Source organism: Rhodnius prolixus, unplaced genomic scaffold, assembly GCF_049639745.1.
Source record: "Rhodnius prolixus isolate KJV_2025 unplaced genomic scaffold, Rpr scaffold_2, whole genome shotgun sequence".
NCBI classification, from domain to species: Eukaryota; Metazoa; Arthropoda; class Insecta; order Hemiptera; family Reduviidae; genus Rhodnius; species Rhodnius prolixus.
This window is the reverse complement of record NW_027411592.1, coordinates 24,759,663-24,783,954: the sequence shown is the minus strand read 5'-3', so window position 1 is coordinate 24,783,954 and position 24,292 is coordinate 24,759,663. Positions and strand designations below refer to the sequence as shown.

Below are 24,292 nucleotides of genomic sequence, written 5' to 3'. Positions count from 1 at the left end.
AAAGATTAATGATTCTTTTGTTGTTAGTTCTTTCCGTTCAATAAAAATTATGCTAATAGTAAATTCGTATTTAAATTTGGCTCCTTCAGAATTTCTATTTTTCGTTTTTTATTTACTGGGTACGTTTTAACAAATATTTCACACTTCAAAATTATATTTAATATTATCTAATATGATCAAAATATTACATATGAAAAAGGCACTTCTAACTTGTTATTTTGTAATAACACTTTCTCATCTTGATCAGTTGGGCACAAGTAGATCTTAGTGGCATGAGTTTTAGAAATTTACGGTTTGAGTTGTCTTTAATACAGAGTTTTTGTTATGTAAAAATTATGTTAAGAACTGAGCTAATTTTATCAATACAGGTTATTTACTGACCTTAATGAGGTTAGGGTGATCTTTACCTTGCTAACGGGGCTGTTGATTAGATTATAATTATTATAAATTTTACTTGAAATTCTTTGGAATGCCTTCGAGTTCATTGTCTGTTGCTGTTGTATGTTCCAGCAACATGAATAGAAGTATGGAAGCACACGCTTTTTTGAGGTATGTCAAGTTTTTTGAACCGATCCATAGCCCAGATATTATTGACTACAGATTTGTTTTAATCTGTTTTACAGCCTACTTTCGTTTGTTCGTTATTTTCTAAATTATGAACTAAGCATTTATTTTTGAATTGAAAGTTTCAATATTTCTTTTTAGCAAGAAAGGATTTCGCGTTAAATCTTTTGGAACAGGAGACAAAGTAAAATTACCGGGAATGGCAGCAGATAGACCTAATGTTTATGATTTTAGCTGTACTTATGACGAAATATATCAGGACTTGCAGAACAAGGATAAATCATTGTATCCTTTAATTATTGTATTACATATACGTTTTTCTTTTTTTATTCATTAGTACGAGTAGTATGATACTTTATTACCTTAATTCATGGTACAGTTATACTCAGAACGGATTATTGCATATGTTAGACAGAAATAGGAGAATTAAAACTAGACCAGAGAGGTTTCAGTCATCAACGGAAAAGTTTGATGTTGTTGTAACGTGTGAGGAAAGAGTTTACGATCAGGTTGTTGAGTGTAAGCAACAATTTTTTTCAACATATATTCCAAATTTTTTGAAGCCAAAAATATAAAGTTTGAGGCAATTATTCAAATAGTATACAAAAATGTAGTGTGCGTCCTCATATTCATTCAACATTTAAACATGGTTCTTAATTTTAGGCAATTTCCAATTGGTTTTGGAGAACTGATAAAATGAACGGTTACAAGTCCGTAGGCAGAAACCTTTGCTTCTATTTATAATATATTGTGTTATAATATTCGCAGAGGACACCCCTAATATTTGAATTACTATCCTATAAAAATAATTTTTAAGAATAGTGTCCACGAGAAAGCGATACTGTTTATGCAATATTGAGGCATTGAATTACAATTATGAATGAAAGTGGGAAATACAAGTATTTTGAAAAACAAAAAAGTAATCTTCCAATTATCTTCGATTTATGATGTTTATATGCTTAATTACTATACGGAGCTGAAACCTGAATCCTTTATAAGCATGAAAGAGGAAGACTTTTGGCTGAAATGAACTGGAGAAGATGGGCAGGGAATCCAGAAAATATAAAGTAAGAAATGTGGACATTAGAAATGAACTGTAGATAAAGGCAACATCCATCATACAATTGAAATCTTTGGGCGCCGACCTAGAATGAACGAATACCGAATACCCAAGGTAATTTTTGATTGGGAGATAGAAGGAAAAGGGGAAAGCCTAGGGCAGGTTGGTAAGAAGGAGTTAGGGAGACTATAGCCGGGTTCAGTATCGGATGCTCAAGATAGGAACAGGTGAAGAAGTCACCTTGTGTCGAGGGGGCCTACGTAACGTAGAATACCTCTTGGGGAAAAAATACTAATTTAACCATACCAACTTCTAAGTGGATTTATTACTTTTACGCTGATTTTGTTATTGAAAAACTTGTCAAGTAAGGAGTAAGATGGCATTCAGAAAATTTTTAGTTAATTTAACGTAAATATAGAAAGTTACCGAATTATAATTTTAGAAATACCGTAGGGTGGTTGGAATGGGATGCCTCGACCCTCCTCAATAAGAATACTGCTATGAGGCTTAGATTGTGGTGCCTTCTTAGACCTCCCTGTCTCTTTATAGAAGCTTTGATTCTTTGCTAATAAAGTATGTGACAATAAATCTAATAAATATATTTTACAAACAAGGGTAAAATATAATATGTATGTAAAATTTTGACTTTATAAGCTCTGAAGAATTTGCTAACCTGATGTGCTGCAACACAAATTCGTGAGTCTAGACTGGATTCAACTTTAAGTAGTACATTTCAACAAAAGGTTTTTATTCGCAAGAAGTATGGTTACAATCATACCTTTTTGTAGAAGTACACATACTTCAATTTTACTTAGATAAGTAATAATTGTCTATCTTTGCAACTAATCGGCTGTCAAATAAGCAAGACTTCAGTAGCTTCTCTTCTCTTGAAAAGAGAGACTGTTCTTCGCATTTTCCTAAAATAATTTCCGTTACCATATTGCATTAATAGAAATGAGAAATTTATGCTATTCTTATAACCTGACATTTCTGTAAAGTTGCTTTTGCAAAGAAAACTTTTTCAATAAGTTATAAGGTATTTATTTAAAGTGGAAGGTTTATTGAATTGGGAACAAACATAAGTGTCATTCTCGCCTTGTACTTTCAGGATTATGAATAAATCAGCTTGTTTAAAGAGATTTTGGCCCTTTAAGGGTTTAATTGCTTTTCCAAAGATTTACTGATGAATTCTTTTAAAAGAGTAAAATTTTATAATTTATTTTTTCATTTGACGAAAAATGGTTGTTTCATGGTACAATTTTTTAGAAACTAGTAAAATAAAAAAAAGGACCATGAAAACAGTCATTTTATTTTATGAGGTTTTGGTCTTTTAACTCATGTTACAAAGTACCAGCTCAATTTTTATTTTTTTCTAGATATTCACAACAATTAGTAAATCTGTTAAAGGTGAATGCATGAATCGGTGGGGAGATGCCTCCCAGTGGAAAATCTGTTAGATCTTAAGATTTCTCATTGGAGATGTTTCTAGTAGAAAGTTGGCCGCGAGGCGGACGCCATTTCAATCCCTTAAGAGGATTATGACCAGCTCAGAAATAATTTTAAAATTCAAAAGATTTTGATTTTGAATATGTTAGTGTTCCTAAAATCAAAAAAAATTATTTTACTTATCAACTCATTTGTGTGTTTTATTTTTTCATTGTAATGTCTAAAAACTATGGCAATGGTTAATGTAGGATATAAAGTTAACAGAGTTTACCGTTATTCATACATTCTATTAACAGATTATTCAATCATAAATAAGTTAATATTCATGTTAAGATTAACTACAAGAAATGGAGATTTGATATAACAATTTAAATTATTATTAATAAGCATGATTTATTAACGTACATTAAAAAAATTGTATGATTTATTCTTCTTAAAAATTATATAAATACGAATTTGTTATTGGTTAAAGTGAATTTAATTAATTGTTGATGCGTTTAAATAGTCCCCCAAATAATATTTTGAATTATTTGTTCAAGCAATAAGGAAGCAGGCATAGATGAAATTCAGAAAAGGACCTTATATAGATTTTTGCAGATGAAAAGTGAAAGTTATAAATTTTGGTAGAACGTAAAATTGTTACGTTTATTGATTCCATAAACTTGAGAGTTCGAAAAACAATTTTAAGTTCTATATTATGCATCGATTTCATTAAGGGCTTTCGTTATCCTAATTATAAAAATCTGTATATGAATTCTATCCTTAAGACTGTGTTTTAAGAGCTTTTATACATTTTACTTCTAACAAACTGCATACGTTACATTTATAAGTTAAATGCCCATTTTACACCATGAGGAAGTAGCTCAGTCCACGTTAACGCTAGATACGTCTAGTTTTCTTTTATAATGTTGTTTCAAACACGTATTTTTATTTTTACATATACATTGCAACTGAATGTTAATGTAGTAGCTACTGGTTTGTTAAAATAAGTATACATTCATTAGGCGGTATATCAATCAAAGGAATAAATTTATAGTTCAGATTTCTGCCATTTCTACAGATTTTGAAAATCGTACACCTGTGGATAGTGCTACAGTTCATGTAATTAACATAGACATTCAAGATAACCACGAAGAGGCTACCATAGGAGCTTTTATCATCTGTGAATTAATAACGATGGTAAGAACATTTATTTTAAATATTGCCCTTTATTGATCAGTCAGTTTTTTATTTTCAAAGAAAAGTTATGCCGTAGTAGATACGCCATCACTAATATGTAATAAAATGTAGTCTGATTAGATGGTCAAGATAGAGTGGTTATTTTTGTTGCTACTTATTCACACGCAGCAGCCTAACGTAAAGGTCGTCTTAAAAAGTATGCACATTATTTTTAAAAATTTGAAAGCATAAAAGTAAAATTTATAAACATTGCAAATTATGGTTCTTTAGTAGCGTTGCTAAATTGAAATTCCAAACCTTAATATAAAAAGAATTAGACTTTATAAAACTTTGTATTTCTTCAAATTTTAGTAGAATAATAAGAATTTTTTGTTTATGAAAGTTAAATGGGATGGAAAGCGGAGAGGAATAGATTATGAATTTTTGTACCTAAAACCATAGAGCAGACTTAATAAGATTTTCAGACTGTCATCATTCATCAACTTATTTGTGGAATTTGAGCCCTTCCAGAAAGATGCAAGAAATTAATTACTTTCCCATCAAGGTGCCTTAGACCTATTAGGTGAAGAGTAATAATTACCTGTAAAATCTATTTGTTTTCGAGAAAAATGCAATGTAAAAAAAAAGAATATAAAATAAAAATATTCATATATTTGTGCTTGGAAAATTATTCGTAAATATAAAACTGCCTGGCTTTTAATTCCGGGTATTTTGAGCAATCAGTTTCTATTTCTTGCTTGCTTTAAACAAGGCGCTGGTATTAATTAATATTTATTAATAAAACTCGATGTTCGAGTTGGTCCTTCGCGTTAATCTGCTTTTACGATGTTAATTCTTATGAAATGAAACATCTGATGTATTGAAGTTTTAGAAAATGTTCATTGAGTCAATTTCTCTCATTTTAATGGCTTGTTTTTTTTTAGTCAAATCAAATATTTTCCAAAACAGATGTTATTTAAAAATGACAGAAATTAAATGGTTTGCAGAAAGGCCATTGATCATTGATATTGTACATTGATCTACATTGGAGACTTTGAATCGGAGAAAGCTGTTCATTCTTTTGAATAAAGCTTGATCTCTTTTTGTGGTTGGAACTCTTTCCTTACCAGACAGTTGTCTGAACCAATATTCCAATAAAATAAACCGCAAATAATCAAAAAAAATAATGATAATAATTGAACAAGAAATTATTTTTTACTACTTCATGTGAATAACGTCTCCTTTTGACAAACCTACTTTTTACAAAAACAAATAGAAGTTAAAATTTAAAATTAGTAGATTGACATTGTGAATAACTACTGAAAGATTGTAAGTCAGTAACTCTATATTGCTTTGGAGAAGAGGAGTGGCGGAAAAAAAATACAATTTAATAAGCAGTACAAAAATATAGAATTAAACTCTACGCCTAAACATTAGATTTTTGGCTTCAAAATAAAGCATACGAAGTATATAACGAATCAACAAATATTGTTACTTTTTATTAGAAAAACAAAAATAAAATCGGAAGACTTTTATGTGCTAAAAAGGAAAATTAACATTTTTTTTAGAAACCGTTTGTAACCATAATTTTAACTAGATAATGATCCCAATCATAAGATTCAACTGTGTAAGGAATATATATTTTTTTAAATGCCGCGTTAAAAGCTGATGCCATTGTCAATGGGGTCTTAAAAGTGCATCGCTGGCCTCCCGAAAGTGATCTTTTCCTACAGACAACCCGGCTATTCACTGCAAAGTTTAATTGGTGGAGGTTGTAGTAGCTACTTGGAAGAATAAAAATGTATATTTGAATCCGGGGCTTCGGTTTTTCACGTCCAACGAACTACTAACTGAGCCTAACCCCTTCCCTAGAAATTGTATTGTACAGCTTTCGAAACAACATCATACCCTACCCAACCCTAGACACCCAATTTGAACCCTACAGAGCATCTTAACTGTCGCCTAGCAAAATACTGAAAGCAAAAATGACTTGACATCGGCATTTCCTTAAAGATTGGGACATTATTACTCCAAAAATTGCGATTCCATGCCTGACCGACTTGAATTTATTATTTCTGTAACAGGCATAAAAAAAAGTAGTTTGTGCCACCTTGTTTAATATAACTGTAATTAATATTAAATTTAATTGTTATTATAACCAGTTTTGTTTCTGGATAATTCTTTAAATGTTCCTTTCTGCTATGTATAGCAGTTTAAATATACTTATATATGCGCTTAAGTTTTTCGAATTACTGATTTGACTGAAAGAGATGCTGAGTAACTGAGTTAGATGCTAAATTGAGGAATTGGGAAATATTTCAATTAAAAATAAGAAATTTTGTAATTTTGTTTGAGTAAGGGATCCACATTTACCCCTTATCTCAGTAAGTAAAATGTATTCATGCAAGAACTTCTAGCCAATCACATTTTTCACTTACTGACTTACTCTACTCATATAGTACATTAATTTCTCAAACGGGTAAAATGCGGTTTTAAATTTAGCCAATTCTGTTCTTAGACTATAATTATTTGTAATTAGAGTAAGCTAGAAATATTTTGCCCACTCTTTTATGAAATGATAGCGAGTCTAATATCAATTTTTATCTAATATTAGTTAATCGTATGGATATTTTAAGTATCGACGTGCCCATTGCATCCCATGTGTACTTAATGCAATTCGTATGTATTAGTTTTGTGTTATTTAATTTGTTGTTTATGAAAAGTTTTTGGATTCAAGTTTATATTAGTAATGTTAATGAAAAGAAGCTGCTTGTGATGGCGGCAGAGAGGAGCTATAAAACAGTTTTTTTAGGAAGTATACGAACTTAGTATTCCTTCGGGAAATAAAAAAACTGTTTTATGTTACGGTCGGAAATGAAACACTTCTGGAGTGGTTTCAATGAAGCATTTCTATTAATTTATTTAAAGTTGGTGATTTAATTCAATTTTTTTCCTTTTACAAAAGTGATTATGATATATTTTTTAAGCACGTTAATTCTTTCATCATTTATTCATGGGAAACATTGGACGCTCTTGTTAAATAATATTTTTAACAAACGGCTGCATTTTGCAACGACTTCTAGTCTTAAAGGACTTCTTTTTTCTTACTATGTAACTGAAAGATGTATTATGTAACATCTTCGAAAATAATATCTAACAGCACCATTATTATTATTACTTTAATTTGGAAGAAGTAATCTAAACATCAAATTTCATATATTTCCTTTTTTCAGATGTCGAATACAGAAGATTTGGATAATGAAATTGATTCACTCCTACATTCATATGAAGCCAAGTGTAATCGGGCTATATTGCATTGCGTTCTATTTTACTAACATGAACAAATGGTGCGGAAATTAACGACCTAACACTTCCAAAGAGCCGATAGTCTCCCGAGGCAGCAAAACGCTTACCTCCTTTATCAGAAATTAAAGGCAATTGGTAAGAGTCATTATGTAAATGTTGATTTAACCATAAGCAGAAAATGCTAAGCCTTTAGTAAAATTTTTCACTTCAATAGTGATATTAATTTAATTATTAAATTATGTGTGAATTAAAAAAAAAAATCTATTTTCAAAATAAATTGAAAACTGAGTTATCCCAGAATTATGAGAGTATAAAAAATAATTTTTATTAATTTACAACAAGGTTTTATTAATTTGATGCTAAAAGTTGATGTCAGAAAAACTACATTATGCCACTAAGTTGGTTTTAAGTTTTATACAGGATTTTGCATACCATAAATAAAACATTCAATTAAGTTTCCACTATATATTTGTACCTTTTGGCTTCAAATATAAGTGAACCACTAATGATAGCTACATGGATTTTTGCAATTAGGTACACATTATGTTAAAACTGAGCATTAGTTTTACAAGATTTGGCATTGGTTAAAAGTAGTATAATTTTGCAGTGAGAGTACTACTACTATTTAACTGGAATCAACTCCATTATTTTATGTAGCCATTTGTAGCCTGTATACATTTCTATTCTTACATATTTAAAAAACAATTTATATGTTAAGAAAGTATTTATTTTTTATTTAAATTAAAATCTTTTAATGGGGTGAACGCGGTTTGGTAGTGCCAACGTATGTATTTATTTTCTACAATTACAAGAAATAATGAAATAATAATGTACAGAATATTAAAATGGAAAATTTCTCTTTTTATGATTAAGATTTGTTAAGTTCACTTAAAATATAGTATGCAGAAATTACTTAAAAAAAAGAATTCTTGAGAATTATTATGTTAAAGAATACTTTTAAACTACTGTTGCAGTTTTTATTGGTTGTTTTTCTTTAATGTAGAGAAAGACAGACTCATGTGGCAATTAACTCATTTTGAAAATAAAGACTTGTACAACGCTGCTCAATTATTTCCAGAATTTCTCAAGATATATATTTTTAATTTTTTTTTTTTTAATGGAACGTTTATGTATATTTAATAGGGAAATGAATGTTTTAAATGTTACTGACTTCATTTAATTCAATTTGTATTTATTAAATTTTAGTGGTTTTTAACATTCGTTCAGTTCGTTCTTTAATTTTGAGTATAATAAAAAAAGAAAAAAGGAGTTTACATTTTTTAAGTCACTAACTTTGGACAACATTAGTTCAATATTCAAATATTTCTTGTAAAATTTTTCATTTAAATATATATATCTATATATTGATTTAGCGTTTAGATTTTTGGTAATATTTTAAATCCTTTTGTAATTTATTGTATTATAGTATTGCAATTCTAATATTTATTATTATTATTTATTGTGACTTATCATATGTTGCTTGTAATATATATGTATATCTTAATTTTAATTTAATTTTGAAAAATACTCTAGAACATAGAAGGTCTCAGTTATTTGCATATTTGGTTATGATTTTTTGAAATGGATTTTTTTTTTCTGATTGTGGTGACAGGGAGAGTAGATTACTAAGCCAAATCCACCGTGATTCTCTTACGCGCGAATCATCTGCTGTTCATTCATCGGTAAAGTGTTTGGAACATTGAACATAGAAGTTGAGGTACTAACTGTATTGAGTATGCCTGTGGATTATTTTTGAGTAAACTGTTTGCTCTAGTAATTATCTCTCAGAAACTGTATTTGTTATTGGGGTGTTGTTTAAAAAATTATAGTTGGTATATTCTGATCACCAAGATATTGATGCGCCTTAATTACGGTTTCTAATATTATGAGTGATTTTTTGTTTTTAAAAAAAATTCCGAATTGCATTTTCTAAAAATGTTAGCGGATATATCACGCTCTCAAAGACAATTCTGGAATGTTTAGAGCACTTCTGTATTTATAACTTTTCTTACTACTCCTTACAGAAAGGAAGTATTGCGATCAAAAAGATGGTCAAAAATAATTTTTATTAGAAATACACTTTTTAAGTACAAGTAGTTAAAGAAGTGTTATAGCAAGAGGTCAGAAGGATAGTATTTGTGTATTTTTCGAAAATAAACACTCATAACAAGATTGATTGATATTCTTTCAATTGCGAAGTCCTGCAATAAATTTCCTTAAATTTTCTAACAAATCATTTGAGGTTGCTTCAGTTTATCAGGTACGTTGATGGTGCCTTCTTCTTTAGGCGCTAAGGCTTAGAATACTTACAAATTTTTATCAAAAATAGAACCAGTTCTTTCATTAATTACTTTTTGCTGATTTCTGCACCAAAATGCACTATTTCTTCAGTACATTACTTTGAATTTAAGATTGGTTTCTAACTGATTTCAACCTAACTCCATTAGTAGAGCGGTTGTTCCAATAAAATCCCAACTAACTTCAAACAAGTTGGCTAGTGATCAATTCAAGCAATTAGAGAATTGTCATGTTCTAAACTTGAACAGTCCAACTAGGCTGATCTCAGGATTCAAGGTGACACAAAATTTCTGTAAAAATTGTGGGTATGAGCAAAGAAATTAAAGCGTTCAGACAGAAATTCAAATAATTCTGAAAAAGCGCACGCGTGCCAAAGTAATTTGAAATTCACATTTAATAAATCTATTAACTAAGTTGTTTTTGAAGAAAAAATTAATGTAATTTAGATGTTTAAACTCTTACGATTTCCGATGAACAGGCTCTTATTCAAATTTGTATTGAAGATTCTTGGAAGGATCTATGGCGCAATTCTTGGGAATGGAAGGTGGAAGTGCCGAAAAATAAAACGTTAGTAGGAACTAGAGGAATATTGTGACGCCCATTAAACTAAGAATGCTAAGGTAGCCCAAATATGTCGCCAGAATGGACACACAAGACATGCCTTAGAAGATTTACAGTGAGTAGGGTGGTCCAAACTTCGTTAGATTTAAATAGAAGATGCAGAAAATTATGTTTGGAGTCAATATCCGCAACTGGGAAGACAGCAACTGGCAGTCTAATGTAAGGGCACAGGACCCGCATGATGGTGGGCTGATGCACTATTAAAGGATAGAAACGCTAGATGTTGAATATTAGTAGGGAAAGTCACTAACACCTTGCTACAGCTATTATATAATCTCGTAACTCAATTATTGATTAGCTATCAAAGCGGATTAAAATAATAGTAATAACTGCAAAACTTTTCACTTTTTAACTGTAGTCTACAAATCCTGTTAATATAAACTAAATCTTCCAAAAATTTTAGACAAATATTGAGTATTGGAATTAGTCGAGTGTGGACAATCAATGACTATAATTGAATAAATTTATATTTTTAATTCAGTATATTACTTTTCATTTACAAAAGTGAAAAATTGAATCAAAATAATGATTAATATTTACACAACTCTGGTATATACACAAACATTTTAAACTTCATCAAGATGCCTATAAATTCTTCGCAATTTTTCTTTTTTGTTACGCTTCTGTGAATGATCTTTCCACGGTTTAGAAGTTCCCTGCTGGCTGGTATTGACCTTTTTCAAGTCCCTGTAAAGAAATTTGCTCGACAAATTATATGGATAATCGTTGAAGAATATTTAACATCTGTATAACAATCTAGTCAGAACATTAATGTTTGTAACTCATTAACGATTCGTATTAAATCTTAATCTCGTATTAAGTCATAAATTGATAATGTCAATCCATTTATAGCTTGCAATGAATATTTAAGTACTTTTATCTGAACAAGAGAATCAATTTAAAAAGACCTATCAGAAAATAATTATGCAGAACTACATTCTGATAAAAGTGTTCAGTACTCATTACAATATATTAATGTAGTTAATAATAATTTAAAAAAGTTCAAGGAATTACCATGTCCTTTAACCTATTCAAACACGTCTGATGTTAACAAAAATGGATTCCATACTCAAAAATGGAATTAATAAAATTTTAAAAATTAAAGAATATTTTTCTAAAATTTAGTAGTAATGAAATGACATGAAAGAAAAACAGGTTTGGGACGGCCATCTCATAGAGTTCGAGGCTTTGCGGAAAAAATACAATCACCAATACGCAACCATTTGCTGAAAAACTGTCCAAACACCTCAAAGAATGGAAAATAGACAACTTCTCAATAATACATCGGGAGTACGCGCATCATTTAATTTTTTCAAACAATAAGAATCTCTATGAAATCATTAATCATCAACAGCAGCTCTCTAGAACTTAGTTCAGAGACTTCCTCATTAAGTGTTAGCAATTCAAGTCTTATTAAATTATTCATTAGTAAATACGATTTGTAGACTATAAAATGCTCCTCTTTTGTGTAATTAAAACTAACTTCTGAAAAAGTGCAGATTAGATTTTTTTTTTTTTTTGTTATTTAGAAAACATTAAGCGTACGTTTTCAACTTTCTTAGGAAAGCCAGTTTACTCTAAATAATCCTGTTTAGAAAATTTCTCAAAAATATCAAAAGAATTTACAACTTTCTCAAAAACATATTAAATGTATCCGCCAACAAGATGGCAAAAAATGTTCAAAAATATAAACAGTAGAAAACTAACTAACAGTCAAATACAAAAGTCAATACGTGATAAATTAAATAATAATATATAATTTGCACCTGTAGGGCTGATAAGTGATCGAGATATATGCTTGTACAATATTCTCGAGAATATATTATTCAAAATGGTAAATTATGATAGTTAATGTTGGAAAATGCAAACTTACTCTGAATTCAAAGGACCAAATTTTTGTATTCCTTGCTTGTGCACCCCTGTTGATACTTTCTTAAAAAAATCTTTATCTAACTCTCTTACGTCTACTTTATTTACCTAAAATTATTTTTAAAAATCAATAAAATGTTGCATAAATAAATTTCGATATCAATGTAAATACAACATTTTAAAAATTAGATTATTGCATATACCTATGTATTTAAAGACACATATGATAATAAATCAATTGCTAACTAAAAAAACAATGGTATTTTAGATCTTTTTTTTTTTTTTTTTTTAATTAAGGCGTGCTGTAAAAGACTCCAATTAAGAGAAAACCTAAGAGTACCCAGAGGGTCTAAACTTAAATCATGTATCCAGTCATACCTCTGAGCTAGACCTTTCCCTATTTTCTTGGAATAATCCAAATTCATTCAATAAAGTTTTCTATTTTTACTTTTTAATCTCAAAAAGCAAGCGAAACTTAAAGAACAACAGAGAATAAGTTACCCTAATAGCCCTTCCTGCCAAAGGAGTTAACTGGGGAGCTTTTTTTTCTCTCGTCTTAAAAGTATGATATTTATCTTGATCTACTCCAGGAGGGGCCACACAGTACAACAATTTTCCTTGAACGAAATCTTTTAAAATGTATCGTGCCGCACGAGCATTATCTGGTTGGCCATTTTGTGTCATAAAACCTCGGGAATCTAAAAACGTAAGAAAAATATTTTAGATTGAATGAAAAAAAAGCGTGGAAATATTGATTTTAGTAATTACTTACAAGCGTATGCATTAAGAATTTCTTCATGAGTAGGAGGTCTATCAGGATCTTCTCCTTCAGAAGGCCTCGATATCATTATTCCTGTATAATTACATTGGAAGGCGTGATTATCTATTATAAACACAAACCCTTATACAAGTGTCCTACCAGACAGTTTTAATATACTGAGCAAAACTAAGTATCACTACTAACTCAATAGCAAACATACTTAATTTTTATTTTAATACGATACTTAGTTCCAACTCAAATTAGAACGAAATTAATTATTCTCTTTATTTGGAAGACAAGAAAAATATAATAGATCAAATAACCCAGCTTGATGAGTTGTTAAGGGGTGATGAATTCTCAGTGCCCAAAGAAATAGCAGCCGAAAAGCTGATTTTATCCGTTTTAGCACGCATGATCTCACTATAATGATAGCTTTTGGAATTTCAACATCAGAGGTTAATTTAATAAGTTTGGTTAGATCATTTGGAGCAAACAGTTTCTATCTTTCTCTACGTTTGCTCAGCTAGCTTCTTTAACCAACGAGGTTAAAAGTTGTAAACGGAGCTGATGAATGAATGACAAAATTCTGATGAATGGTGAAATATATTAATTTTATATTTTTGTTTTTGATATCAATAGATTTTCCTATTCTCTCATTCGATTTGAATAAGTTGGCATCGACTAAACTTTATGAAGATGAAACATCATTTGTGGGAACTAGTCTCCCTCCACCGCATGTGTAACGATATCAAATTAAACTAAACATAATTTAGTATTATTATTTTGAAAACTAACTTATTCAGATTGTGACAAGAAAATTATAAATATAATTTCTAATTCAAACCAAAATCCTTATGTACAACACCTTTCGTACTAATTAGGCAAACAATTTCTAACCTCCATAATTAACTATTACTTCCATTTGTTACTTTTTTTTTTTTAATTTGAAGAAGTAAACGTCGTAAGGACATCGGCGTTCAGAGCCTCTTTCATAGCATTACTGGACACCAGTTAGTGTTGTCTCGAAGAGTACTGTTTATCACCAGTTGGTGAGCTATAAGAGGACACAAGGAGAATAAAATTTGAGGGTACGCAGTTGGACAAGAAGTAAAGCACTAACTACAATTGAATTTCTGTCCTTTTGACGATAAATTAAATAGAGAATAGAAATCATTTCTTTAGTACAATTCAATTTCGCTATCATATCAACAATTTATTGTTGACAAAATAAAAATTAAAACAGTGAAATTTTCCACTATTTTCTTTCAACATATTAGATAATACAAACCATATTGAGATTCCAACTTATCACGAGGAAATAAAGTTCCAATCAAGGCTACAGGTGGCACGTGGTCCCTCATCTGGTCTATAGGAAGAATACCATTTAGTATCATCTCAGCTTTAGTAGATACAAATGATGGCATTACGAGACCGGGACAATCGCAAATTAGAATTTCAGGTGTTAGATACAGGGTCTAAAAAATCATTAAATATTATTTTAATTCACTATCAAAATAATTTAAGGAATAGTAAAATTGTATAGCAAATAAAAAAAATTATGTAACGGGAATGCGCCTATGAAATCAAAGAGTGTTTTTTTTTCTTTTAACCTAACTTATTATAAACCATGTAAACTCTGATTAAAAACTATAATTCACGATAAAACGAAGAAAACTTACTTGTAAATGTTTGGTCTTTCCAGGTGTTGCTGATACCGGAACTTTCTTTTCTGCTAATAAAGCATTAATTGTAGAACTTTTGCCCACATTAGGATAGCCAACAAAACCTATAGTAGTAATACCCTCTAACACTCTATGATCTTCCGGTTTAAAAAAACTTTCAATGACTTCAACTAAGCTTCCTCGATCTAACAATTTACTTGGGTTTCTTGCAAATGCATTATTTACACCTAAAGATAGTTAAAGAAAAATGAAACCTAGGTTTTTGTTTTTTAATGTTAGCTTAAACGAAAATTTCTTAAAGTTGTAAGTTTGAAATATAACTGGCTTACAATTACAAATATCATAATAAGAGTACCTTTGGCACAAGTGGAATTATCCAAGTGTTCTTCCTCGGCAGAATAATATTCATCCTCAATCACTTCCTGCAATGAGACTAAATTATGCTTGGCCAAACTATTACTACTGGTTTAATAGTTATAATAATAATAGGAAACATGAACATGCTAGTATCAAAGCAGAGTTTTAAAGTTACACAGAACAGAAAATAAATATGACCCTAGCACCTCCTTTTCTTAAATTTTTAACACAAAGTAAATATAAAAATAAAATGAAATTATTTTTCACAATTATTAACTTTTAATGCGATGAAGCAACAAAAATATATTTAAATGAAATGAAGAGTAAGTTTATTTTCTGAATTTTCTCGACATAAACAAAAGTAGTTTTCCAAACTATTTAGAATTACAATGAATAGCGATTAAAATACGATGTCGTTGATTAATAATAAGTTACCTCCTCATCTGCGCTTATAAAACTTTCATCTTCATTTGATTCTGTATCATCCAAAGCTTCTTCAATTACCTGCGTTGAGGAAAAGAATACTGCCTTCTTACCGATTGAATCAAAATATCTAGCCCAGTTCTTGCGTTGCGCTTCACTAAGAAAATCAGATTTATTAACTAATAGAAGGTTTTTCTTGCGCGAATCAACTTCCAGGACATATCTTTCTAGATCTTCAGAGTAAAACGATAGAGGATTACGGCCATCTAATATTTGTACAACTATATCACTGAAAAATAATAAAGTCTTCGATAACTGTAAAGAATTATGTTTATACTTAAAGAAAATTTACTCAATAATTAATTGAACCTAAAACAACCATTACAAAATTGAACAAGGGTTCATTGTAGTAATAATTGTTTTTAAAACTTTTTCTTAAAAGCTACTGTACCTTCTTTCCACTAAACGCCAGAGTTGTCGCCAAAAGTCCAAATTTTTTTCATAAGGCGTCATTAGAAGATTTTCCTCTTCTTGCAACAAAGCCAATTTTCTACGCCATTCTAAAAAGGATTCTTTTTCTGCTGTCTGCAACTCTTCAGCTGTGGTGTTCTCATCCCATTTTGGTCTATAGAAATATCGTGTAACTTTTGTGATCACAAAAATGGATAAATATGTAAAAGTTTCACATATCCATCCTATAATTTATGAAGTTTTTTTAAAACAATATTCTCACAAGCTCATTACCTTCTCGGAATTTTCAGCAGATCCTTTTTCGCCTCCTTGTCTTTTAGATACTTGAACTGTTCCTTCTTAGAAAGAAGTCCATGAGTAGTAGTGTTAACAAATTTTATGTTCAATTTTTCAGCCTAAAATTTAGATAAGTAATCAAACAATCTATAGAGATACCACGTTTCTGTATAGTCTGTAACAAGAAAACTTTGCTCATATTTTGATGAGCTTTTAAAAATTTTAGTTATCTGATATTTTTAACAATATAGCTTTAGGCGAAAATGCCGAATTTCGTAGTTCGTTATTTAGCAAGTTGATAAAAAGTCATAACCTGAAATTCCGTTCCAGCTAGTTCTGCTGTTGAGAGGAATTCTTGGAAAGAATCTTCTTCAGTAACTGACTGGAGATTTAATCTTCCCCAATCATAACCGTCATTAAGTTCGGCAGTGTGCAGCTGTCAACATTAAATTGCATTTTAAAGCAGAATTTTAACTAAAGAAATCTGAGATAGAATTGTAAGGATCTTACCAAGGAATCGCTTCTTAAACCTTTCTTTGAAAATCTGTCCTTAATTAAGGATCTGCCTAATCCAGCTTTTGTCTTCTTACCCATTTTCCCTTTCTCTTAATACATGGATGTTTTTATTCAAATGGTAAAGATCGGTTATTTTAACTGCACGTAAAACTGCTATATGCTGAACACTGATGTAAGGCTCCACAGGGTTATAACTGAGATTATCGATTGTCAGCTGTTTTCATCACCATTGTCAGAAAAGCCTCCCTCTGCCTGACCCCTCTATAGTTTGTACCCCTTTCCAATTAAACAGTAGGTTTGTGTACTTGTTCCAAGAGTAACACTCGATGGAATATTTAGCTGTTATAATTTATCCGAACCCATAGATGGGTTTAATAAAAAAATGTTAGATTTGTGAAAACATGTTTCATCAGAAATGCGGCGACCATGTCAAATTGTCCAATCGTAACAAGACCGCGACAAGAACAGCATCTGAGTTCAATTTTGGTTTAGTTTTTAGTAGTGACCCTCTCACGGATGAACAAATCTTCCAAATTCGAATAGATAGAAAGGTACCTGTTATTTACTATATTTTAAAAACTTGTCTTTAAAGAAAAGAAGTAAATTATTAAAATATTTTCAGATCGAGTCTTGGATTGGAAGTTTAGAAATTGGAATTACATCCTGTGATCCTCAAACTTTAACTTTTCCTTCAAGTGCTACTGACCTTAGAAACGGAACATGGGTAATATATTTATTTTTTCTTAAGTTATCTTAGGCACGTCCTTAACATTTGTAATCATTGCCATTTGCACACACAACATTAGGGATCAATATATAAATTAGTTAGCATTCCACTGCATTTATAAAAGAGTAAAGCAAAATGTCAGATAATTGAATGCCTTTTTCAGCAAACATCTTGAAAAAAATATTAAATGGTAAAAGGGAAATAAATTTGAATTGAACGAAAGCTATTTCCAATTAATCATTAAACGACTGTTAAAATAAGCCATGCTGTTTAGTTGGTACTTTTTACGATAACCAAATTATATTCAATCTTGTTTTACTAAAAATTGCGGTTCACATTTAGTGAGCATAAAGAAAATATGTAGCATTTTAAGCCTGTTTGTTTCGTTTATCCTTATCGTTTTAGAAGTAAACTTTTTTATAATTTGATAAAAGTATTAGAGTTATCGTGATTTGTTTTTCAAGTTTTAAGTTTTTATTTTAGGGCGCATCAACACTGAGGTAATGGCAACTGAAGCCTTCTCAGTGCACGATTGGTCCCTCGTTAGTGTTCCCTTAATGCATATTGCTGCCCATCCCCTATCAACGAGCTGTAGAGGCTAAAGGGAGAAAAAATCTGAAGACAGCAAGCTGGGTGTAAACCCTTGCTTGTGCTGTGAACTATCACTGAAGTAATCCAACATCTCTTTAGATTGTTGCTTCACCGACAGAAATGTTTTTCTTTTGCTCAAAAAAATTATTTTGAAAACACGAATGTGTTTATTATTCAAGGATAAGAGTGGAGCTGCATGCAGATTATTTTAAATATATAAAATTTGCTTTAAATTAACCTTGTTATTGTAATTGTATTGGTCCTGGGGGAAGAAAGAGAGGTGATGGTTACAATTCTTTTGAGTAGTGTTTAGCATCCAGCATTAACAATCTTGCCGCAATTTCAGAAAAATTTTATCCATCTTATTTAACGTAGTGAAATGGTTATAGTTGGTTGCGTAGCTGGCTTATTACATTTACACTAGAGCGCTACAACGCTTAAAAATAGATTGAAGGCGCGTTAACATCTGAGGTTATTGGCGCCAGAGCGTTTTTCAGTGCATTGTCGTCCTCCGGAAGTGTTCTCTCGTTATAAACAACACTGTCCATCACCGGACAGTGAGCTGTAAGAAGCTGCTTGGAAGAGAAAAACTAAGGTTTAGCAGCTGCATGGTCTCTTATTTCGTATATATTTAAGCCCAACAGCTTCTTGTATCCTTACCTTTCGCTTTCCTAGGTCTGTAGGGAATTCCTTCGCTTTGGCAGTGTGTACAATAGAATAAAATTAATTTCTTACTCGCCAAAAAATAAAATTTCTATCAATAGCAGTTTTGCGATGAACTCTATCTACCAGGTCGCGAAATATTTGGACTTTAAGCTTGACTTTCATACAAATCTTTTCGTTAGATTAAAGCAAAATGAAAGAAAAAATCCGAGTATGTTGGTATGAGAATTAAGCACGTTAGAGTATTTTTATGTTTCGATGATGCTTTATATAATTTTTTAAAAAATTTTATTCAATTTTTGGAAATACTACCTCAACATTTATTATCTAAATCTATTTAAGTATCTAATTTTATGTTACTTTAGATTTATTAAATAATTCACATATTCAGAATGCGTTTGACTTGACCGAGGTCTAACGCACTAATTCCCTACCTGTAGTGAGTTATTTTAAACTCTGGGGTTGATGGTAAATAAATTTGTTCTGTGCAATTGAGGCGAAAGTGGGTGACATAATCATAGTAACCTTTAATGGTCAGGACTGTGTATCCATAAAAAAAAAAAAACATTTTAAACTACTTCCAATGCTAGCGGGTTAGGGTTTTTTTTTCAAATTCTGCTTTAACGTTAACGAAGATATTGTAATGAAACACTAGCTATAACTACATCTATTTTGCGACCTAATACAATGTTGCGAAGCATCATAGGAGATCCAGAATGATTTAACGGAGATAACGATCTTCTCTGATGATAGTTGGCAGTTTAAAAAGCATTACCTTAAGCCAACTCACAATAGAGTTGTGGGGTTCAGCCAAATCTTTAAATTTGGTACTCTGCCGGCATTACAATCAAAACTAATCCGATAAATTAGATACAAACATTAGCTGAACCAAATAGAGACTCCAACCTGGAAAATGCAGAAAACGCCAAGTTTAACTTGCCCAAGGAAGGATAGTTGCTATTCTGGATCCCTGTACATTCAAGGATTTAGGGGTTACAAAAAAGGGAGATAAGCTAGCCATGGAGGGGATTAGCGCGTTTTCTGTTCACCTGAACTTGTCTTGGCAATTTCAGAACGTAAAGGTGGAGGGAAATTGGAGAGCTTCTCGACAACCCAATGGTTTTATAGAGAATTACTCAACAAGCTTCTTGTTGGATTTATAGGCGAAGCAGTAGAAAGGAAAATCAAAGCCATTTTTACGTAGTGTGAGGATGGAGTGCGAAAAACGTGATTGTTTAATTCTCAGTATTTTAGCTTGCTGAAAGTCAGGAATAGATTATTTAGTACGAGCGGATCTCTTAATTTTTGGGGGATGGGATAAAAGCCACTAGAGGCTCAGTTCCCTGGGTTTTTGCGGTCCTGGGTGTAATAATAATTTTGCGGCCTGATTGTAGTATCAAGAGCTATTGCTATTATTCCCCGTTCTCAGCTATCTCGAAGGCGTGGAAAGATTGAGATTTCTTAATGGAAGCAAAAATGCCCTTTCAGGCGGCTTTGGAGTCTACTTGTGAGTATTGAGTTAAAACCATTAATTAGCGCTGGCTAACCCCGGGAGATGTTACAGTAGGCCGCTTGACCCACTTCTCTTGTTATATAATGTGTTCTAATTATGAATAATTTTTCTTTATGCTTCAAAATGAGAACAACTTTAATTAAGAGAAAAGTTATGCCAGCCTACTTGATGAGTTTTCCTGATAAAATGTACTAAATGCTATTAAAGGATATTATGAATATTTCTTAACTACAATTTCTAAACAACGAGATAGTAAAATCTAACTATGTGAAATCCATGATTTAATATATCATAGTAATCTTGTTTTCTTTCATTAATCATTGATACTGAACAGCTTTGCAGACCAAAACATTTGGTCAGACATTATGGATATAAATTATCTTGAGTACATGAAGTTTAAAGGAAATCGTTAGAGATGGATATGAAGATTTCTTAGAGATCGCAAAAAAATTAAAATTAAAAAATAAAAAATTCAAAAAACTCTTCGCAATAAAGTGGTAGACCCAGACAAAAACGTCAAATAACCGTAAGCTTATTTTCCTAAACTAAAATGAAATTTGAATTTTCCGCATTTACGGTTGCTGACTATATTCTGACATACGCGCGTGCAGAACGATTTTTTAAAAACCCTTTTTGTTATTTCGTGGTGGGTGATGACTCCTTATAGCAGGTCACCTTTACAAGTGATGTACATTTGATTTAAATAATATTCTTATAAGTACCACCCTACATATTCATATAACCAGCGCCAAACTACAGAGCATTGGATTTTGGTTTGTCTAATTTTTTCAAATTAGTAAATAGAGGATATAACATGATACTAATGCTGCTCTCCTTATAGTTATGAAATGCTCTCTAGAGATGAAATTTCTTAAGTAGAAATATAAATAGAAGTGTACTCCCTCTTAAGGCCAAAGCAGCCTGAGTAAGGATCCACATTGAAACTACCGTAATCAGTAACTTTTAAGAATTGTCATGAATGAAGTAAATTTGACGCAGTTTACGTATTGGTTTTAAATTCGTTTCACTGTGTGACAAAGAATGGTAATCAATATAATTTATTTATTTCTTTAACTTTTTTCGTGACATTTATCCAAGATGCGAAAATCAGCAAACTTGGAGTAAATTTTTTTTAACGTTTAAAAGCGTAACACATTCACCTGAATTACGGATGTGTGAAACTTAATTATTTTATTGATTTACTTTGTAAGGGCATAATTGTGATTTTATAGTAATTATAAATTTATAATTAAAATAATGCAGGTTCTCTCAGGAAAATCTGTATTAAAAGATGGAAGGACCCTATTGGAAGTATATCCTTTGAATTTGGACAGAATCATAGAAGGAGAAGTAATCGGAGTAATGAGGACAAGTGGTGTAAGTCAGATATAAGCATTAATTAATAACAAGTAATTTATTAATAATTAATTCACCAACATATACCTCAGCAAAAGTCTATTTTACTTTTAAAGAATTAAAATGTTATTGAAAGCCTGTTTAATTGAAATTGTTGATTGGGCTAGATTCAGCTTAGATTTTTTTAAAGGTAGGTTTAGTTCAGCATTTCCAAATTTATCAGCTTTTTAAGTATTTCATGTGACTCAGGTAATAATTATAATTTTCCGAATTCTCACGTATGATTTCAAATTCCCTTGAATTCTAAATCATTAAGAAAGTAAAAATTTTATATTGGAATAAGAATTTGGAAGCTTTAGTTGTATGAAAAGAACAAAATATTCTTCTTTCTCTGCAGACATGAAATAGCTTCTCCGGTGATTTAAAGTAAATAAAAAAATTATAGGTGAAAATATTTCATCATCAAAAAATGAGATAATAAAGCCTGGAAATAAATTGGTATCATGGTGACATCTTAATTGTAGTAGGTGAAATAATTTATGTGGCATAATTATAAAAATCAGAGATATGATATATTGGGGCACATAGTAAATGTTGCGATCAATTGCGAGTCGGTCAGAAACTCGAAAGTGTTTCAACTGATAAATTTGATTCAGGAGTTCAGGTGAAGTCCCAGAATGCTGAGAAAGTGTGTAAAATAAGTTTATAACTTTTTCAAATTTTTTACAGTTGAAATAAAACTATCACTTCAGAAACTGGTTTGATTAGAGTCGGCTCTATTAAGTTCTGTATACATTTGTATTGATCATTTCAATGTATTTCTTTAATTAATTTCTTTTTTTACATTTTAAAACAAAGGATTTAAAATCAGTTTAGATATCATGTTAATGGTACCGCATAGCGCCTAACTTTCTGCAAAAGAAAGAAGAATTATTTTTATGTAATTAAGATGCGTCTACATCTGATTAGGTAAAAAAGTGATGGATTTGAGATAAGATTCACGGTATTTACATTTTTAGTAACTACTTTAATTCTGTAAGTTTCGTTTAATTTTCTTTGTTCCTTTTAGGGAGAGCTAGAATTCTATGTTAATGGAGAATCACAGGGGGTTGCTGCCGACAACATTCCAGAAACAGTATTTGCCGTAGTTAACGTTTATGGGAAAGTGAGTCAAGTGACAATAGTACCTCCAAAAAACTGTGAGTGATATGTCAGTTTTATATTGGATATATTAAAACCCTGTTTTTATTTTCTCGTTTAACTTAGTAAACATTTACATTTTTCCAGTCTTCTACATTATTCGTAAAGTCACCAATAAATTTCAATTTAAAATCGTGTCTATTGAAAAATAAGCTGGTAATAAAATAATTTGATGGTTCATTGGAAAAGAAAAATTGAGATATTTGTCCAATGACTCTATTGTTTTATTTCATTCTGGCCCCCTGTTTCATACAGGCCTGTATTGGATTAAGCAGTGTGTTCACTAGTAGTTAAGTTCATACATATTTTATTGTGAAGGTAAAATAGCTTTTAGATTTTGTATGCTTTACCAAACACCTTTCGCTTGGTGTTTTTTACTTCACCTTTAGATGTCTTTAAGCAAGAATCTCCGTCGTATGTGGAGTCCTATGTAACTTAGTAAATTAATATCATAGATTAAAATTAAATAAATATTTTTCGTTTCTTATGTAAATTAAATGTATTTTCTACACTAGTAACTACCTTTTTCCTAACTTTTTCCAAAAATGGATAGTCAAATTGAGGTGTGACAGTCTTGGGATTTTCATGTCTATAAAATATTAAGATTTCTGTTTGATCCTTTAAATTGCATATTCTTAATTGATTTATTTGTATATAATTATATAATCAATCAACCGAGTATTTTTATAGTAAAATGGATTAAAAAGGAAAAAAATCCTACATAAAATGGCTTATTTGCTTAGTACAAAAAAGTATAAATGTTAAGTTTGAATTTAATTTAGTAATCGGTAGTTAATAGCTTGGATGAAATAAATCCATGTAAATGAAAGTTCTTATCTATTGTTTTTCTTTAAGTGGCAATGGAATATGGAGGCGAGGGCAGTGAGACATCTCAGTCTAATGCTACCAGCCTTATAACAAACGTGGAAACTGATGTTTCCGTTGTACCTGCTGGAAGCAGGACAAGCTGTGATAGTGTTGGAGGATTGTCACAGCAGGAAAGGTTGCGCTTTCACGAGAGGACTGGCAGTCTTGTTAGTAAAACTTTTTTTTTTTTTATTGTTCGTGACACAGTTTCATATTCATAAATCTTGACTTGAGTTTCCCATTTTTTGTGAATTTAAATATTTTTTTTTACGACATAGCAAGAAATTTGATCGCTTTTTCGTTATTTTCATGTAAGCCTAGATACTATAGACCCATAAACGATTCGTTTGAAGTAATTATGTTTAACGGGTATGAAATGTAATGTACATACTTTAGTCACTTAAGATAAAGTTTTATAAAATATTGACCTTTTCTCTTGTAGTTTTTTTTAAATTAATTTTTCTACTGACGAATTTCGTTTTTTATCCACCTTGCGGACCCAACCATGTTTCAAGTACATTAATTTTTGATTTGTTAATTAGGTATATAATTTCTTGGAGAACTTTTA

At 30.7% G+C, this 24,292-nt stretch overlaps 3 protein-coding genes across 4 annotated transcripts in view; 2 read left to right on the top strand and 1 right to left on the bottom strand.

Moving 5' to 3' along the window:
• The first annotated feature begins 271 nt into the window (after positions 1 to 271).
• On the top strand, positions 272 to 9,706 carry Ssu72 (Ssu72 CTD phosphatase). 2 transcript variants are annotated; one of them, XM_074121080.1, is made up of 5 exons: positions 272 to 549; positions 706 to 849; positions 944 to 1,083; positions 4,131 to 4,249; positions 4,632 to 7,530. In XM_074121080.1, exons 1-5 carry the CDS (start codon positions 470 to 472, stop codon positions 4,659 to 4,661), a joined length of 513 nt encoding a protein of 170 aa, XP_073977181.1. In that variant the 5' UTR covers positions 272 to 469; the 3' UTR covers positions 4,662 to 7,530. The 2 variants fall into 2 exon arrangements, with proteins under 2 accessions (XP_073977181.1, XP_073977180.1); XM_074121079.1 differs by having other exon boundaries at positions 274 to 549; positions 7,462 to 9,706.
• Positions 9,707 to 10,902: 1,196 nt separating this feature from the next.
• Positions 10,903 to 17,021, bottom strand: Ns3 (nucleostemin 3). Its single transcript, XM_074121072.1, has 12 exons — positions 16,802 to 17,021; positions 16,605 to 16,727; positions 16,289 to 16,410; positions 15,996 to 16,169; positions 15,557 to 15,833; positions 15,120 to 15,186; positions 14,762 to 14,991; positions 14,371 to 14,557; positions 13,095 to 13,175; positions 12,824 to 13,020; positions 12,327 to 12,430; positions 10,903 to 11,140 (listed from the first exon to the last, which is right to left on the bottom strand). The coding sequence occupies exons 1-12, from the start codon at positions 16,883 to 16,885 to the stop codon at positions 11,020 to 11,022; spliced, it is 1,767 nt and encodes a 588-aa protein (XP_073977173.1). The 5' UTR covers positions 16,886 to 17,021; the 3' UTR covers positions 10,903 to 11,019.
• A 38-nt stretch (positions 17,022 to 17,059) lies between these two features.
• Positions 17,060 to 24,292, top strand: part of Neurl4 (neuralized E3 ubiquitin protein ligase 4) — a 39,952-nt gene continuing 32,719 nt past the window's right edge. The window contains exons 1-5 of the mRNA XM_074121026.1: positions 17,060 to 17,358; positions 17,430 to 17,531; positions 21,565 to 21,678; positions 22,727 to 22,856; positions 23,713 to 23,891. Of these exons, the coding sequence (XP_073977127.1) occupies positions 17,209 to 17,358; positions 17,430 to 17,531; positions 21,565 to 21,678; positions 22,727 to 22,856; positions 23,713 to 23,891 (675 nt within the window). The 5' untranslated portion in view covers positions 17,060 to 17,208. The remainder of the gene's footprint in view (positions 17,359 to 17,429; positions 17,532 to 21,564; positions 21,679 to 22,726; positions 22,857 to 23,712; positions 23,892 to 24,292) is intronic.

Excerpts from the sequence above, each read along its gene's own strand:
- Ssu72 (XM_074121079.1), top strand. The coding sequence starts at position 470 with ATGCCTTCGAGTTCATTGTCTGTTGCTGTTGTATGTTCCAGCAACATG. Across the intron at positions 850-943 it reads CAGAACAAGGATAAATCATT|TTATACTCAGAACGGATTAT; the intron begins GTATCCTTTAAT and ends TTCATGGTACAG. Across the intron at positions 1,084-4,130 it reads TTACGATCAGGTTGTTGAGT|ATTTTGAAAATCGTACACCT; the intron begins GTAAGCAACAAT and ends CCATTTCTACAG.
- Ns3 (XM_074121072.1), bottom strand. The coding sequence starts at position 16,885 with ATGGGTAAGAAGACAAAAGCTGGATTAGGCAGATCCTTAATTAAGGAC. Across the intron at positions 16,411-16,604 it reads TAGCTGGAACGGAATTTCAG|GCTGAAAAATTGAACATAAA; the intron begins GTTATGACTTTT and ends TCTAAATTTTAG. Across the intron at positions 13,021-13,094 it reads AATTCTTAATGCATACGCTT|ATTCCCGAGGTTTTATGACA; the intron begins GTAAGTAATTAC and ends TTACGTTTTTAG.